A 17,989-nucleotide genomic window follows, 5' to 3' on the forward strand; every position below is an offset into this window, starting at 1 on the left:
CCACGCTCTAATACCCAACGGCAACAACAGCAGCAAGCAGCAAACAGCAAACAAACACATAATTTTGAGGCGTGCACATTATTCTAGCAATTAGCCCGGCTTAAAGCTGCTGGCGTGCAATTCTGTATTTTGTTGTTAAACACTAATAGTTATTTACACACATTGCTTGCATACATCCCCCCAGCAACGACAAATGCTAATTCATTTCATTTGCCATGTCTAAATTTAGCTACAGCTTAACATACATTTTTGGTTTTTCTTGTTGCAAGTTACAAGCGTTAAATTCATTTGCATAACATGAGAAACAGCTGAAACTGAGTTTGTTGTTGGCAGCAGATTTATTTTATTCATATATAAATATGCATTTTGTGGGGCAACGAATGTTAAATATATAATGTGGTTTATGCGCTTGTTATTTCAAATATAAAATATTAAAATGTACACAAAAAATCAAACTAAAATGCATAAAAGAAAGCTTTGACGAAAAACTCCAACTGTTATTTAAACATAAAAACAGCAGTTTTCAATTTTTCGTGTTAAGTTATGTAAATAAATTTGTTTTTATATGCTTGACCTGATTGGAAATAGCACTCTAAATCGCATATTTAATTAAAAGCAAACAAGTTTTGCACATCTGTTTGCTTGGCCGCAAATTTCTGTTAGCTGGTTAGAATAGCATAATTCTTATTAAAATTCGTTGAAATATTTTGTTAACCATAATTAAGGTCATGCTAAGTTAGAAGATGCAATACAAGAATTTTCAATATATATCAGCAATTTACTTTAGCTATATGATTAAAATTGATATCGATTATAAAACAGCTTCCAGTCAATTATCTTTAAATCTCTTTATCGATGTTTCTTGGTTTTTCACAATTCATGCAACAATTTTTGGACACAATTTACATTTATTACATGCTTCAGCAATGTCGACTGATTTTACATAAATATATAAAACATATATAACAGATAAGTAATTTAATATATATATATAATGAGATCTGCAATTACTCTTAAAGAGTAAAAGTCTGATAATATTTCATAAATAAACTCGTAAAATCTTTGATGGCTTAAAATGGCCCATTATCAAAAGAGTACATAATTTCATTTAAGAGCTTTGATGTCTAAAACAAGTCTTTAACAATATAAATCAAAGTTGCATTAAACGTACAACTTTATGAGACACAAAATGATTCTTTTACACTTTAACAATATAGATGAAAATCAGAAATACTATTGTCTAGATACACGTATACACTTTATGCTCTCTTAAATGACTCTTTAGCTGTGTTATGTTTGAATAACCTCACGCAATGGTATCACAACATCGCCATCAACAACAACAAGAACACCAACCAGACTCGATTAGCCATTGGGAATGTGCGAATTGTGTCGCTTTTTGGTTTTTATGGTCGGTTTATCAACACGTTTCTGCCGTTTGGCTGCACTTATCCAAAAGCCAAATAGATTGAAAATACTCGTAAGAGCAAACAGCAAACAGCAAACAGCAAAAAACAAACAGCAAACAGCAAACAGCAAACTCAATCGAATAAAACATTAAATGCGTTGCACTCGCCTGCACATCAAATGTGCTCGTAAAAAATTAAGCCAATCTATTTGTGGCTTAATAAGCCATTAGTAAGCCGGGTTGGTTAACCGCAATGAAAGTGAATTTGCTTTTGCTCACAGCTAGATTTCTCTCAAAATACCAACAGCGGCAAAAGCTAACTAAAAACTTAGGCACAGTTTATACAAATATTTGCACGCTAGTCGAGCGATCGGCTTACAAATTGACCACACAGCCAGACAGAAAGACACGCTGAAAGATACACGAACTACGAGATACACACGCATACGCATACGCATAAAGTGAAATTATATATTTATTGCAGAGATATTAGCTGAAACTGAAAGTTTGACGAGTGATTAAAAATGCCTAATTCCCCATTTGATACAATTGATTACCAGATTAAAGCATTTAAAAACTGTTGAGATTTTTACGTAACACGCAGTTAAATAAAAACAAAATTGACATTCGACAGACAGTTGGATTCTGCTGGTCTATCTTTAGTATCTGCAACAGCAGCAGCATTTGCTATTTGTTTTTATTTTTGTTGTAGTTGTCACATAAAAATGCAATAAAAATATCTCGCTGTCTGGCAGCTAAAAACAGCGAAAGCTTGTTACAAAATTAAATCTGTCAGCATTTTGACCATTTTCCAGCCAAGTGCCATTACGAAAAGATTTCATTAGATCATTATGCCAGCGCAATCAGCTTGTCAAGTGAAAGCCGCATAAAATAGAGTACAATCTAGTTGTAATATATAACATCTTATATAAGCCTAGCCAAAAATCACTCATGGTTCTAGTTTTCTAATTTGCTGTGCTCTCATCTCGTACGCTCAACTCTGACCACTCTGCTGGGTCAGCAACCGTTAGACAACTGCCGACTTCTGTTTGAACCCAAACATAACCAGCTAGAAGTATGGGAAACTATCTGCAACAAGCCGAAGCTCAGATACCCTTCTACGTACATTGAAAGTTGCTTAGTATACTTTAAATTCAGCTGACTAAGTCAGGTGTTGTTAATAATAATCCTAATAGATTTTTACTATATGATGTAATAATCTGATCCGACCGACTCCTACACAAATTTTCCCTTATTCTTCTGGGTTCTATTAGATATAGTAGTATATTCTTGATACAATGTAGACAACAAACAAGTTTTTCATATGATATAGTAGTCAGATCCGAATGACTTCCCACAATTGCTCCCTGCTGAAAAGTGACTGTTATATTAGACGTTTCATAAAGATTGCTTTAACATTTACATGGGTAGGTAAATGGACAAAAGGCCAGCAAATCTAGAAAATTTACACGTTCCCCTGACGAAGATGTTTTCTTCAGTGCTCTACGACAACATTACAAGACCCTCTACAAGGGTATAAAATGACAAAAACAAAAACAACAAAAAACATGTAACTAATACTAAGTCGTAGTTAAGTGTTCTGTGTTAGTCCAAAACTTGTTCAGTTGGCCCATTACTTTGATGACACTTTGTTGAAATGCTTTATGACCGTTGCGCGTTTGATTACCTAAGCCGCAGCGGTAGTTTAAAAAGAATGTGTGCTTTTTATATGAAAAGACATAAGCGCAATGTCAGCTGCAATACTGGAAACACATGTCGTTATTAATAACGTTCCTCATACGCCTCGTGGTGGCCACTCAACAAGCAGCGATCCCCATTAAAATTATTAAATAACGTTGTCACCAGCTGCGTTTGCGTAAATTATTGTAATTGATTTTTCCCACAACCAAACATATAAATCTCATTTGTGATTTCTTCAAACCGCTTAAGCCACACACAAATATTTCATATCTGTCTGCTGGGCGTTAAATATGCAAAAGGGATTCAAGTGGCTCGTATAAGGCCAAATTGGCTTAATACAATATTGTAATGTGGTAGTAAGCAGAGAGAGAGAGAGAGACTTACAAGTGTGAGCCTTGACTTACGACTAAAAATATTATTTCAAGTGTACATACTAACAATTGTTGAAATGGAATTCAATAAATATTTAAAAAAGACTGCATAAAAATCTACATTTGTTGTTTTTTAACAAAACATTTAAGAAACAAAGAAAGTCACAATTTTGTAACAAAAAAGAAATAAATAAAAGTTCAAACATTGTGTAATTTGGGCATGTTCAAATGAGTTCATAAATATTTAATCCTGAAATGAACATTAAAAAAAAAAAGACAAATTCGACCAATGTTTTTTTTCTGTATCAATCATCAATCAATCTATTACATCCATAAATTGAATATCAACTTTATTATTAAGAAGAAGAGCAGCACCTTTTCATTTTATTGTATTATCCAAATCAATTTCAACTATTACCACTATTGAAAACCCGTTAGGCATTTTAAAATATTTGTGATCGCAACAAAGCAGCTTTGGCCCAGTGGCCTATTGTGTGCATATATGTACATAGATGGATGTAACTTGAATAAAATAATCTTTCGAATTTTTTTGGCTTTGCAGGTAAAAACACGTTTGAGAAACACTCGTTTAAAAGACCGTGAAAAAAGCGCTGAGCGCGAATTGTGCGCTGAATTTAGCGGTAAAGCTGCACTTGCAGCAATGACGGCAAACTGGAAAACGTAAACAAAGCTGAAACAATTTTCAGACAACAACAACCACAACCACAACACAACAAGACTGACGACTACAGTTAACGCGGCGGAAGAATACCAATAGAGTAATTCCGCGTGCCAAAAGAAGAAGCAGCAACAACAGCGGCAGACGTGGTGAATGCATTGCAAAAAAAAACCAACTTAACGAAGCCAGCAACTGAACGAACGTCGACAGCATTGGCCTCGCCATGAACTTGACTAGCTGGCACTGCGAGCGTCTCAGTCAGTTGTCGGTCAGACGCGCACGCATGCGCACGTCACCAAAATATTTGAGCGTCTTTAAGCAGACGATTTCTAACCGTTAAAGCCGTAGGCGTGTCTGTCGCGCGTGTACAAATGAAGTAATTGCAACTGAGCAACGCCTTGTTTGAGTTTCAAAAATTTCAGTTTGGTTTGGCTTGGCCAACGCAAATAGAAAATGTGCTAAATGCAGCACAGCAGCAACAGCGAAATTGGCCAAAACACACAGCCACAAGTCAAATAAAAAAGAAAGCACAGCACGCATTGGCCAAAAGAATTTGTGAAAATCAATATTACAACAAATTACTAAAAAAGAAAAAGAAAAGTAACAACAAAAGCTGAAATTGTGTTTACGTGTTAATCGGGTTTTGTACGCCGAATTGATTTCGCCCACAAAAGCGACAACTGTTGTTTATTTGTTGTTGCTGGCTAACAATCCCTTTCCCCGCAATTAGCCCAGTTTAATTTGGCAGCCAGTGAAGCGTAACCAAATAATATAAATAGTTGAAGACTGTTAAATTACCCTTAAGGTGTAAATTGTGGAAAATGAATAAATTTACAGTTGGCAGTTGCAGTAACTGGACGCCGCACATCCGTAATTGGCCAACAAGTGAGAGCCAACACAGCATATCCTCAACGAGTCGAAATAGAAATCGCTGTCAGTCGAACATGGCCAATAAGTCGACCAACTGGCTGCCACTGCTGCTGGCCATGCTCCTCTGCCCAATCCAGTTCACCAACGTGGTCAACGCGGATGAAGGCGCCTTGAGCACAACACCTTTAACACCTGATATTAGTACGCAAATTGCAGAGACAACAGCAACAACAAATGCACCCGATGGGGAGGAAACGCAGGAGGATTGGCAGCCACTTGTTAATGCTACAGGGGCACCACCTCCGCCTCCGTCTCTGTCTTCATCTCAGCCTCCCCGGCCGTCTCCTTCGCCTGTCAGGACAAAGATGAGCGGCAGCGACTCGATTCTAATGCGATTGGCACGCACCTTCTCCAGCGGCAACGATCTCTGGGATGGCATCATACGCGACTGCTATAAGAGGCCAGACATGTCCTGTTTCCAGAAAAACGTCTACAGCTATTTGGATACAGCTCTGAGTACACAGGATGTGAACATAACACGGCGTTTGAAATTCTACAAAAATCAGGTGGAGTACGAACCGGAGCAACAGGAACAGGAAACGCCAAATGAAGCACGTTCCGGTAAGTCTTTCAACAAACCGCTTACACTCAAAGAAATAATGTGCTCTTAAATTTAGTAGAAGTGAATTTTGTTTCTCCAAGCTCATTTCTACGAATGAATGAGATTTTTTAAAAAATCTTCTTTTTTCATAAATAAATATATTTTGATAAAGAAAAAAATTGATGCATATTAAAACGTAATTTTTGACCAATTATTTCTAGCTTAAAGTCTGTATTGGTCTCGTTTCTTCATGGCAGTTTATGGCTTAAGTTAAAAAACTTCAACTTTAATTCTTAATTTACCCAAATGATCTATTAAATCAAACGCATGTGGAGCTCTTACGTAAGCAGCCCTTGGCTAATTTCGCTTTCGTTTGGCTGGTTTGAGTTCGACTCTGGTTCGAGTCTGGGTCTGTTGGTGGATCTTTTTGTTAGCCGTTTTCACATCTCGTTCGGCATTCGATTCTTTGCATTCGTTTTGTTTACCATTTTGCTTGGCACGTTCACACTCACAACTTTCACTTGCCGACGCTCTTTGATTTGATTATACGTGTTTTTTTTTCTTTTGCTGGAAAAGAAAATAAGAAATAAAAATAAAAAATAAAAATAAAGCGCATGCATTCATTGTGAGTCACGGCACTGAACAGCTGATTTCTTTCGCTAATGCAATATCAACAAATAATTGAAATTCATTGAGCCAAATGTTATGCAAGAGTTCGCTTTAGACCACTTTTATAACCATAGAACTGATAAAACGACAAATAGAAATGCGAGACTAATACTTACAATTAAATAACCATCAATTAAATATTACTATTTCTATTTAATATAATAATGTTTTAATAATATATTCCATATGCTAAATGTACAAGAGACTTGATTTTTATGTAAATTTATGTAAATTTGTCATTCTTAAAATCGAAAGAATGGAAAAATAATTACTGCATCAGAATTTGTATTATACTATTTTTAGCAAATAACTACTCGATTTTTAAGTAAAGTAGAATTCTTAAATTTCATGATAAATATCGAAATATATTTCTTAAAATACTACGTTGAAAAGTTCTTCGAAAAATAAATATTATATTGCAAATGGTTTATCAAAACTTATAATTATCATCCTTCACTTTAATGCTAAATAATTGTTAAGTTACCAGATTCCCTGGTAAATTTTATCAGTATTTCACATAAGACAGATATAATCATTCCAATGTCTCATTTAAATATACAACTGATTTGCAAGAGATTCAAGGACTACGATTTAGAAAATCTTTTTAAAAAATAATTACTTAATTTCAATTCGATTAACATAAGCTAAAATTGTTATATATCATTTAATGGGTTCCCCTTCACGTAGCAGCTTGATCTTTGGACAACTTTCTATAGCACATAACTGACTTATATATTTGCCACATCATATTTTACATATAAATGGGATTTTTCACTATGCTGATTTTCTTCTCTCACACGCAGCCGGTCCGGAAACTCCCATCGAGGAAGTCTCGAATGCGTTTTATGACAAAACAATTAAGTTCGCAATGACACACGATGTGGAACTTGATCTGCCGGAGATCGTTTTCAACGGTGCCACATTTCGGATCTCGCCCCGGTCCATCGAAGGCAATGGGGTCATTGCCAAACTGGAGTTGATACCCAAGCAGCTGGTCGAGGCTCGACTGGCCGGCACCATGATCAAGAAGAAGATACGTGAGTAAATGCGAAAACATGTGCAGAAAGTGCGCTTTCAGTTTCTGGTCAACTACAAGCAAATCCAATAATCAAAATGCAACTTTCGTTTCCATAGACAAATTTCTACGTAACAAATTGCTGCTGTCATTCATTGCACTGGTGCTCATTATTAAGATCATCAAAATCAAGTTATTCTGGTTGTTACCGATTGTGATTGGTGTTGGGGCAGCCAAAAAGTTGCTGTTGAAATTCCTGCTCTTCCTGTTCCCAGCCTTATCGCATTTGTTCAAACTATGCTCGTATTATCAGCAATCGTATCACGGCACCAAATATCATCATCATCACCATCTGATCAATCATCATCATACGGTATGTACTCAAAGAAAAAAATATGAAAAACAAAATATAAATTATATTCGGTCTTTATCCCTTTCTTTAAACATTTCTGATTTGTATTCATCATGCCACTCACGATTTTTTTTTGGTGTTTGTGTTTCTGTTGTTAAAATGTCAGCGCGATGAATTTGATTAAATTTCACAAGAAAACAAAAAAAAGAAGTAGATTCAATTTCTTTTGCTCTTTCATTTTTAATATTTATGCCAGACACGCTTATTATTAGGGTATATGTCCCACGCCCACCCATTTCTTCAAAAGGTAATTAAAAACTTGAAGACATATGTGGAAGCGGTATGTCAGCTAATTGTATTATGCGCCAAGAACGCAAAGCACGTGCTTCATTGTCAACTTAAAGATGACAATCTCCACACTCAAACACACACACACACACATACACACACACACACATACACACACACACAACAAGTGCCGCACAAAAAATAAATGCTTAACATTTCATCAAATGAAAATGAAATCCTGTTGCTTGAATTAAATGGTGTCTGTTGCTAACATGGCTTAGCAGGAGCCCACTCACGAACAGACACTCGAACATTTACCCACAAAATCTCATTTATACTTATGAGATATATTCATCATATGAATACTGAATTTGTCGCGCTGACAATGACAATAGGCCTAGATAATTGAAGATCTTGGCGCAAAAGTTTCACTTGAGCCGCGGAGGCCAATTGGATGTACGTGTTATTATTTTTCCATTTTCATGTCCGGATTTCATTTAAGCCAGCAAATTCATTTAGACTGCGCAAATTGTAAACGTAGGTCTGAGAGATGCGCCTTTAAATTTTGATTAGCCAAGACTGTCATAAAAGGCAATATATTTGCATTTAATGGAAACTTGCAATTACCTATTAAACTGCTTTCATAATATTAACGCTCTTCATACATTTATAAATAACTTAGATGTTCAAATCTAATTATGTCATCATCTCGAGTCAAAGGCCTCTCTTAATACTTCTTAATGAGACATTATGTTTAGTGCTTATTGTTTAGTCAGAATAAATATATGCTTATTAAACTACTGGCACAGAATCTTCCAGCTCTCAGCTTTAATGTGCACAAAATTCGCCTTTTGCTCATCGGTACATGATTTAAGCTTCATAAACAGACACTTGTGGTGCAATCATAAATTAAATTTTGACGCGTTCGCGTCTTATACTCAAGAGCTGACATATATCATTGTCCCGAAAGTTTGCCAGGCGTAATCTGAATTTGCTGTCATCTGTTAGTGATGAGACAAAAAATTCACCATTTTTTTTCCTCTTATCTGTCAACAGCTGAAAGCTGAAAGTTGTGTCCTTTAACTCACAGTATGAAGCCCACGTGTGAAGCAACTAAAATTCAGAAATATATGAGACAAATTCAGACACAGACGAGCTGCGAAAATGGAAAACACAAGTTAACAAAACACAAATAGTGGTGATGCTCGACTAGCCTATATCCTGTATTCATGCGAATGAGAATGTATGAATATTCATTTGCCTCATAGACATTTCATAAATAATTATTTATATATATATATTTCAACTAAAAAAACTTAAAGCTTTATTAAAATTATAAAGATATTTTCGGGTTCATTTGCGAGGATTAATCTTATTCTGATAATGATCCAGCTTAAAGTACCAGAACAGCCCAGCTTTACCGATTGCTACTGTATATAAATCTTACATAAGCACTTAAGTTCCTGCTCATCATACCTCTGTTACAGCAGAGCGTTGAACTGAGTCTATATAAAAAATATGTATATATAAATGTATATTGAACTGTATTGTGCTGTCTGGCAATGGCTGTTGTTTTGGCCACAGTACATAGCTCAGCCACCGGGCCCGCATTTATTATTTACGACAATTTGAAAGTCATTGAACTGAACTGAACTAAATCAAACCCAAGCACTCTTCGAACCAAAATAATGCGCATCAATTGCGAGCTATAAATAGCAATGAGAGCACAAAGGGCAACCGAATCGTGCCACATTAAGAAAAGCCCCGACACAAAAGTTGAGCATACAGTAACAAAATGATGTAAGTTACTCTAATGTTACTCAGGAATGTTGCCCGTGTATTATTTAAGAACTGACTTTAATATTCATTTCCTCTCTCTCACTCTCATCTCTGTTATACTCTTTCTTAGGTGGTTCCGCCCTGGCACAGTGGTGAGCAACATCAATCGGTACCGGAACTCATCTACACACATCCACCCAAGGGACATCCGTCGGCCTTTCTGCATGGCGCACCTGTGCACGAGACTTATGGTCCTAGGCCAGGACATGAGCACTTTGAGGGCGCCTGGGAGAGCAGCGGTCCCGGCCTGGGCTCTGAGTAAGTTGCAACTATAAGCCAAGAAAAATATTTGAACTGGTAATAGGAAGAAAGCTGCCAAAGACGTGTCCAAATTTATTATCAGCATTTTTTACTTTATTTTACGAACTACTAATATAATCAATCTTTTAGTCAGCCAAACCAATCGGGTGGCACACAAGTTTTCAGCAACGACTTTTCGGTTACTTTCCTAAAGTTGCGTATCGAATTTAAAAAATAAAAAAACAAACCCCGTCAGAGTGCTCAATCTTCATATTGTTGAAGATTTGTTTTACCGCTTCGTTAGCCATGAAGACTTCATTGTATCAATTCACTCAAACAGATTGTACAAATATTTTTAATTCACATTTTCAAGAATGATTTTGCAGTAGATTTTTCATACTTTGGCAGCAGTTGTTATTTTTGACAAAATAGAAAACATTTTGAATGCAATTATGTTCAACTCTTTTCGAAGTGTTCATCATTTTAATTGTGCTTCTTGTGCATAACTCTCTCAATGTCTGTCTCTAAAAACACTCACACACATACACCACACACAACAAACACATCACATTGCCACACGCTTAAATATCATCTTCGTCACATTTAGATATATAGGCGATATAAATCGCGTTGCACAAATTGGGGAAAATGCGAATTACTTTAAGCCGCACTCAGCAAACGATGTAAATGAGCTGCATGGTTGGGGCTTGGGCACAACACAACCGCACACCAAACAGCATCAGCCATCTGCTAACCAGCAACATCAACACCAGCAGCAGCAACAACAGCACCAACGTTGGCAACAAAACCAGCAACAAAGGCCGCCCACACAACAACAGCAGCAGCAGCAGCAGCAGCAGCAACAAATTGGTTTTCAAAAAGCACATGCCTCTAGTCACAACTTAAACAAACAAAGGTACAAACTGCCCAAGATACGCACACGCACACGCACACACCCACACTCATAAACACACACACACTCACACACACACACCCCTAATATCAACAGTAAACTAACTAAACACCGTAATTGCCTCTATGTACTAACAACTACTAGTCGAAGTGCAAATTCGATATTGTTCCAAATTGTTCAGAATCGAAAGCTTACATTCGGAGAAAAAGTTCAAAGTTTAAAGGTCGGAAATCTGAAATCGAAGAAACTTCCAAAATTCTCAATTCAAGATTAGTTTCTCTACTACCCACATTTCCAGCTATAAGTATGTTTTGGGATAAGTCTATATCAATAGTGCTTACTTTTAAGACAATTGTCTTCTCAAAATCTATTTAGATATTTATAAAGTCAAGAACTTGTTCACTTGGAGTAAGACATATGATACTTGTTTTAATCTAAATAACTTAATCAGCTTAGGTGAAGAATTCTGGCTTTCACTTTAGCACAAAGAGTATTTTACACTTACTTTAAGTACAACCATACTTTTAATAAGTGTATGATTTAACAATATTTGTTCGCATTTATTTTGCTTCGAGAACGATTTTTAATGATTTATTAATTTGTAATAATTTTCAACACAGAAACGCTAAAAATTTCTTACTGATTTCGCATGAATTTAGAACTGAATTTTTCTCTGAGTGCACAGCCAAGCAAACAAATACAAGTGGAACAATCAGAAGAGATTTGCGTGGTTCTCAAAAACAACACAAATTTTCATGCGCATTTCCGAATTGAATGACATTTTTGCAGCTCAAGGCCAGCATTTGGGCAACACAGTCCGGTCTATGTGGCAGCCCCGGGTTATGGACAGGGACAAGGACCTGGACCAGGACAGGGCCTTACAGCCGCAGCTCAGATTGCCGCACAATACGAGCCAGCGCGCAACAATCAGCAACAACAGCAAATCCAACAGCAACAACAACAACAACAATTGGAGCAACAACTTTCGGTGCGTATATAGAACCACATGTGGCAAGCTCTGTTAATTATACACTGATTTAATCTATATTTGTGAGTGCCAATTAAAGCGATAGTCTACGACTGGACTTGTTACAAAAGTAATCAAATTTTGACTGGTCTGATTATTAAAGTATTCATAGATAGCTAAAAGGTAGAGAAGTCGTCAAGATAAATTTGTAATCTATCTGATTCTAAAAAAAAATGTTGAAAAAACTATAAGATTGTGATTGCAAGCGAATTTTATTGTTCACAGTTTTTGTCATTATATCCTAAATTTTTATGAATTCAACCTAAAAAATCTAACAGAATGGAATAATAAATGTTTTCACATGATAACTAAAATTTCAACAGAGTCCATAAAATTGCATTTGCATATTTTATTGCTTATATATATATATACATTTGTAGTCTGGAAACATATACACATATACAAAAGGAAATTAACATCCGTACTTAATAAATCAGCATTGAGGATTATTGGAATATAGCTTTCCATTCAAAGGGGAGGAATGGGAGGCACCGTGCTGTAGCTGTTATTGGACAAAATACTAATCAATCAAGCCGCAGCAATTTCACTTGCAGTCAAGTACAACCAAGTCTAGACGGGCACCATGGTCGTCAACTTTTTATTGACACTTTTTCTAAGAGTGTAAACAGCTTTTCCTCCCAACTCGCAATTGTTTGTCTTAATGTCTGTCCCGTGTCTGTCTCGCCATCTCTCCGGTGTCTCCATGCAAATTGCATTGTCATGTGGCCGTAAAGTGCTATGCACATATTATTTATTTTCCCAACTGCACTGGGTCAGTTGGCAGTTTTCACTTTCAAGAGTGCTCAAGGGTGTTGGCAACCCATGTGGGTCGTGTTAACTAAACCATAATTAAAATGCACTTTGGCACGACAACTAAATTGCAACATCAACTGATGTTGGGCTTTATTAAACGAGTGCAACAAGACAAGGTTTGCTGCTTAGTGATTTTGGCTACAGTGCCTTGAGAAAGTATGCCAACGGCTTTTTAGAAACCTAGCCGACAATTAAATTATTATCTTAGGAATGTTTTTAGAAGATATTAATGATACTTTAAGCAGGCATATGTTGCACATTATACTTAACTCTCTGCAGGGGTTAAACAGAAAGCTTTAGTCATAATTCACAATTAATTTTGTCATTTATTTATGTATCTAATAATTATTGCAATAAATTTATGTATGGTTTTCACCTTTGTTAAGTTTGTTTGTTATATTTAAAGCTCTTTTTCAAACACACCAATTTCAAGTTAAATACCTATTTATGCTACTTAATATTTTATGATATAAATTATTAATTTATCTATTTATTAACTATTTAATAGTTGAATTGCATAATTTAATATTTAAAAATACAACACTTACGTTTATATACATGAAGAATACTTCCGTATTGATTTGCTGATTTTCTTTTTATATTTTAAATATTTCTTTTGTTGGCTTAAAGACAAGTTTTTTTTATTATATATATATTAAAATATATGTAGAATTCGTGTTCAGGGATGACGTCAGTCAGCAGGGGTGTGTCAAGTATTGTGAAGAATGTTTTCAAGCACCAACCTTTTACGTCTCTCATGTAAATACATCAAAGCCAAAACAAAAAATGGGCGCAGGTTTGATAGCATAAAAATCAATTTTAAAAGAGATGACAATTATAATTATCGTCCCCATTTTATATGGAATGCCATTTATAAATGCCAATCAATCAATCAATTTTATATTATTTCATTCAAAGAGATTTTGTGATTTTTTTTATGTGTATATATATTAAAAGTAAATCGATAAAAATACAATATTACCATAAACACTTCAGCTCAGTTTTCATATAAATAGCAATAAATGTCACCATTTCATATTGTCCATTTCATTCTCTCTCCAATCATAGCCCGAACTGGCGGCACAGCTGAAGGAGGCCATTCGGATACAGGCTGAGCAGCGTCTGATCCAACAACAGCAGCAAATACTCGAACATCAGCCGTTTGTGCAGGATGGACAGGTTTGAAAGTGGATCCAATATAACAACTCTCGATCATAATTATTTTGTATTTCTTTATTTCAGCCATTATATCCGCTTAACTACGATCCATTCTACAGTCCCATATTGTTGAAGATTGATAAAATCATTGAGCAGCTGGGCGTTAAAAATGAATTATGCAAGGAGCGCATCGTGTGCAGCATGTACAAGGATCCGGCCACATATAGTCCGCATAGCAATTTCATATCTGCTGAACTTAGTCGGTATGTTTTCTATTCAATTAGGGCAAACTCTGGCCAACTTTGCTTGGCTTAGTTGCTCAAACCTGTCAGCATCATTAATGCGAAAAGTGTTATAAATGCATTTGACTCTTGCTTTGGACCCAATTTTGCGCTCTAATAGCTGCATTACAAATTACACATTACAAATTACAAAATGTAGTGTCAGCCAGTCAAAAATGTCACTGCTTGTCTTTCTTGTCTATCTTGAATTGTAGCCCGGGTGAAAACTGTACACATAATGAACCAAAGCGGCTGACAAAACTTTTCAATCAATGGCCCAGAGCGTGAACAAAGAAAGTGCTCATCGCAAAGACACATATAGATGCACATGTGCAGCAGTTGTCACAGAGCTCGCCTGCTGTCCTCCACATATGCTGCATGTTGCACGCACTGCACTTGAGCAGCCAAGTGGAAAGCGAAAAAATTGTGGCGTCAAAGAGCGCGTCAACTTGTGCCACCCATTCATATACAATGTATTCTCATAATTGACTACGCTTGCCGACGGTCATCTGGCAACTGACAACTGCCAACTGCAGAGCACTCATGCGTGATATAGCTTAGATAGCTCATCATTGTATACCCTGCAATTGTCATGGCACACAAATTGGGTATTTTAATGTTGTGAGTGCGCTTGTGACAGTTAAAATGACAAAGAGGACGTCGTGTGTCCCTTGATGAGTGCATTCTTACTTGTTCTGTGTATAACAATCTCAGAGACTATTAAGACTAGATTCACATCAATCAGCTACGAACAAAAAATGGCAAAGAGACAAAGAGTTGAGTACAGGGTATCTCTAAGTCGAGCTTGCTTGATTAATGCCTTTCTACTCTTGCTGTATATATGCAAATAACAATCTCAGAGACTGTTAAGGCTAGACTCATATCGATTTGATTGATACCAAATTTATATAAAGCTATCTTTAGATATTACATGTTTTCCTTGCTTCGTCGAAATCGATGGGATTAAAAGACATAATGAACTTTAAGTACTTGATTTCAAAATTGATTGGAAGACTCAACTTGCCTGTCTTCGTGTCAACTTGCCTGTCTGATTTTTTGTAATTTTTTTCTGGCTGACAGCACATGAAACCAAAAATGAATATAAATAGTCGTTGTAAAATGTTTGATAAGTATATTGACATCTAGAAATTTGTTGAATAACATTGGCTTCCAGATTGTTGCATACCTTCAGGGGAATTGAAGCTCACTGTATGATTTATGAGTATTCATGTAAATGACACATCATTAATTAAATGCCCCAAGTACGTTCAATTCTAATCTTATTAAACGCACTCGAGTAGTCGAACAACAGATACAAAAGCAGAACCAAAACAGGAAAAAACTTACAAAACAGCAGACTAAATTAAATCGGGGTAGAAGTGCAAAACAAAAGGCTCCAACAACGTCCTTGACATTTGAGGATTCTAGGAAATTAATTAAAATACTGAATAATGGCTAAATGGCTTTTGTTTAGCTATTGAAATTGCTTATATAGATTAAATAGGCTCTACCAATTATACTGGAAAAGTATTCTCTTAATATTTATTATAAAGCGAATATTTGATTATCATTACTATTAAATTACTAATAAAAAAAATGACATAAAATTCAATTAAATCGCTTAACTGCCTTCAATTATGCATTGCATAATTAACAAATAAAGACCCATTATCGATTTTAGTTTAAATTTAATTTAATTAATAAAAAATAGATTCAATTAGCTGCACAACCCAATATTGAAATCAAGAAAAATTCTTCCTTATAGGATGTCGAATACCCTTTTGCACTTTATAAACTTATAAATCAAACGCAATATTTTTAATGTTATATAATGCTTATGGCTGCTATATTATATAGTTTATCAATCAGATGCGCATCCATTCAATTCAAGTAAAAATTGGCATATTTAATAAAATATGTGATCAAAAAAATGGCTCAAGGTAACTTAAAAAAGCAACAAAAATATAAAAACAATTCAATTTAAAACCGCTGAAGTTGCTAACCAAATTAAAGTACCCTCTGGAATTCTGGAACTTTTTCTTTTTACTTAATAATATTTGCCGAACAAGGAAGTGACAGTGACGTGTAACAATCTTACAAATTGTTTTCAATGGAATTTAAGGCAAATTCCATTATGTAGATGAAACTGACATTAATTTTATAACGCAAATGTCTGTAACATTTTGCATGCAATGTTGTCTGAGCACGTCTGTTGACTTAACTAGTAATTTCCGCTCGTCCCGTCAGCCTTTCTACTGCTTGTTTGACAGCCGGCATATGAATACGAAATTCGATGGGCAAACAATTAGCAGGAGAAAATCCATTAGCAGCTGCAATGCCAACCAAGTATGGCATCGTTAAGGGTTTTCTTATGTTCGGTGCGAATAGTTAAGGTTGGCTGGGCGTCAAAGTTAAAAAGCTGAAACTATAATGCCCAGGGCAAAAACCGAAAAGTTTCTGTTTTAGGGAGCATCTCAGGCTTTTTGTCTGCCACGCACACAAAGGACACGTGCTTCAGGCCAGTCCAGCAAAGTGAGTCGGCTTTCAAAGTACATCCAAAAGTTTAGTATGAATGCGGCAAAGTTAATTAGCTGAGTTCCCGGCCTGTTTTGTAATCGAAATAGAAACCGGCTGCTCCTCCTCAAATTAATTGAATTAACAACAATTGTTCATTTTCCTTTTGGCAGAGATACCAGCGAACTGGAACCCGTAACGCATGCGAATGAGGCAGTGCGTCGCTTTTACCGTTTTATACAGGCAGCCCGCGACGGCCAGGATCAAAAGGATTGCCAAACCCTCTATCCACACTGCAATACGCCGGCAAAGTGATAAATATGAAATTGCATTGAGCTTCTACTCAATCAAATCCTTTCTGAGTCAACTTTTCCTTGTTAAATCGAACTGTGAATATCCGAATTATTTAAACATGTTAAGCATACTATAATTGTTAATAACTTATTTATTTATGTATTTATTGAAGTTTTTATTTAAGAAAAGATATTAAGCTTGATTGTCACAGCTCAATTAATATTCATTCTGATTTTGTTTCGACATATTGCCAATTTTCACATTTTTACTGCGACATTTAACACAGTTTTTATTTCAATAATTTTCACAAGGGCTGCAATGACATTTTTGGCAGCCTCAGCAATTTATATGTAAAATGAAATCAGGATTTTTATTGGTTGTCAGACAACTGACAATCGATGCTTACTATCAAATAATATAATGCATTCTGTAGTCCATAGTAATATTGTTGATTACCCTTAAAAAACAAAAACGAAAATACACATAAAAACAGTTTTAAAAAATTAATTATATTATCTCCAATGTTGATTATGTTTCTTAATGGTGTTGAAAAAATAAAAACATTTAAAACATTGCCCCAAAATGTAAATGTATGTAAATAAAGTAAATAAAATCTACAAGCAATTTTGTTACGTTTGGATTGGGTCTGTTATTTACGGATTTTGCTTGTTTCAAACTCAAGCCAGTTCATTTTAATGCGCCTGGCGATTCTGAAGAATCAATGAATCTTTTTCGCTTACCCTGTACTCCGATAAGGCGGGGTATTATAAAGCGTTCCACATCAACTCTTTCAACCACAACAGCAACAGCAATTCATAAGCATCACATGTATATTGAGTGGCGTTAACGATCCTCAGGGATTATATTTGTAATGAATTTGTTTACTTGATCAATTATTGAAATATATTCGAAGAAAGTAAGTGTCCTCCAGTCAATCATTCTCGACTATTCGACGT

General features: G+C 35.6%; 1 protein-coding gene across 1 annotated transcript; it reads left to right on the top strand.

Moving 5' to 3' along the window:
* The first annotated feature begins 4,065 nt into the window (after positions 1–4,065).
* On the top strand, positions 4,066–17,174 carry LOC6569737. The gene is made up of 8 exons (XM_032741668.2): positions 4,066–5,650; positions 7,103–7,336; positions 7,434–7,687; positions 9,864–10,051; positions 11,736–11,934; positions 13,855–13,965; positions 14,029–14,207; positions 16,913–17,174. The coding sequence occupies exons 1-8, from the start codon at positions 4,981–4,983 to the stop codon at positions 17,052–17,054; spliced, it is 1,977 nt and encodes a 658-aa protein (XP_032597559.1). The 5' UTR covers positions 4,066–4,980; the 3' UTR covers positions 17,055–17,174.
* Positions 17,175–17,989: the final 815 nt, after the last annotated feature.

This window comes from Drosophila grimshawi, unplaced genomic scaffold (genome assembly GCF_018153295.1).
Source record: "Drosophila grimshawi isolate 15287-2541.00 unplaced genomic scaffold, ASM1815329v1 contig_311, whole genome shotgun sequence".
Lineage (NCBI taxonomy): Eukaryota > Metazoa > Arthropoda > Insecta > Diptera > Drosophilidae > Drosophila > Drosophila grimshawi.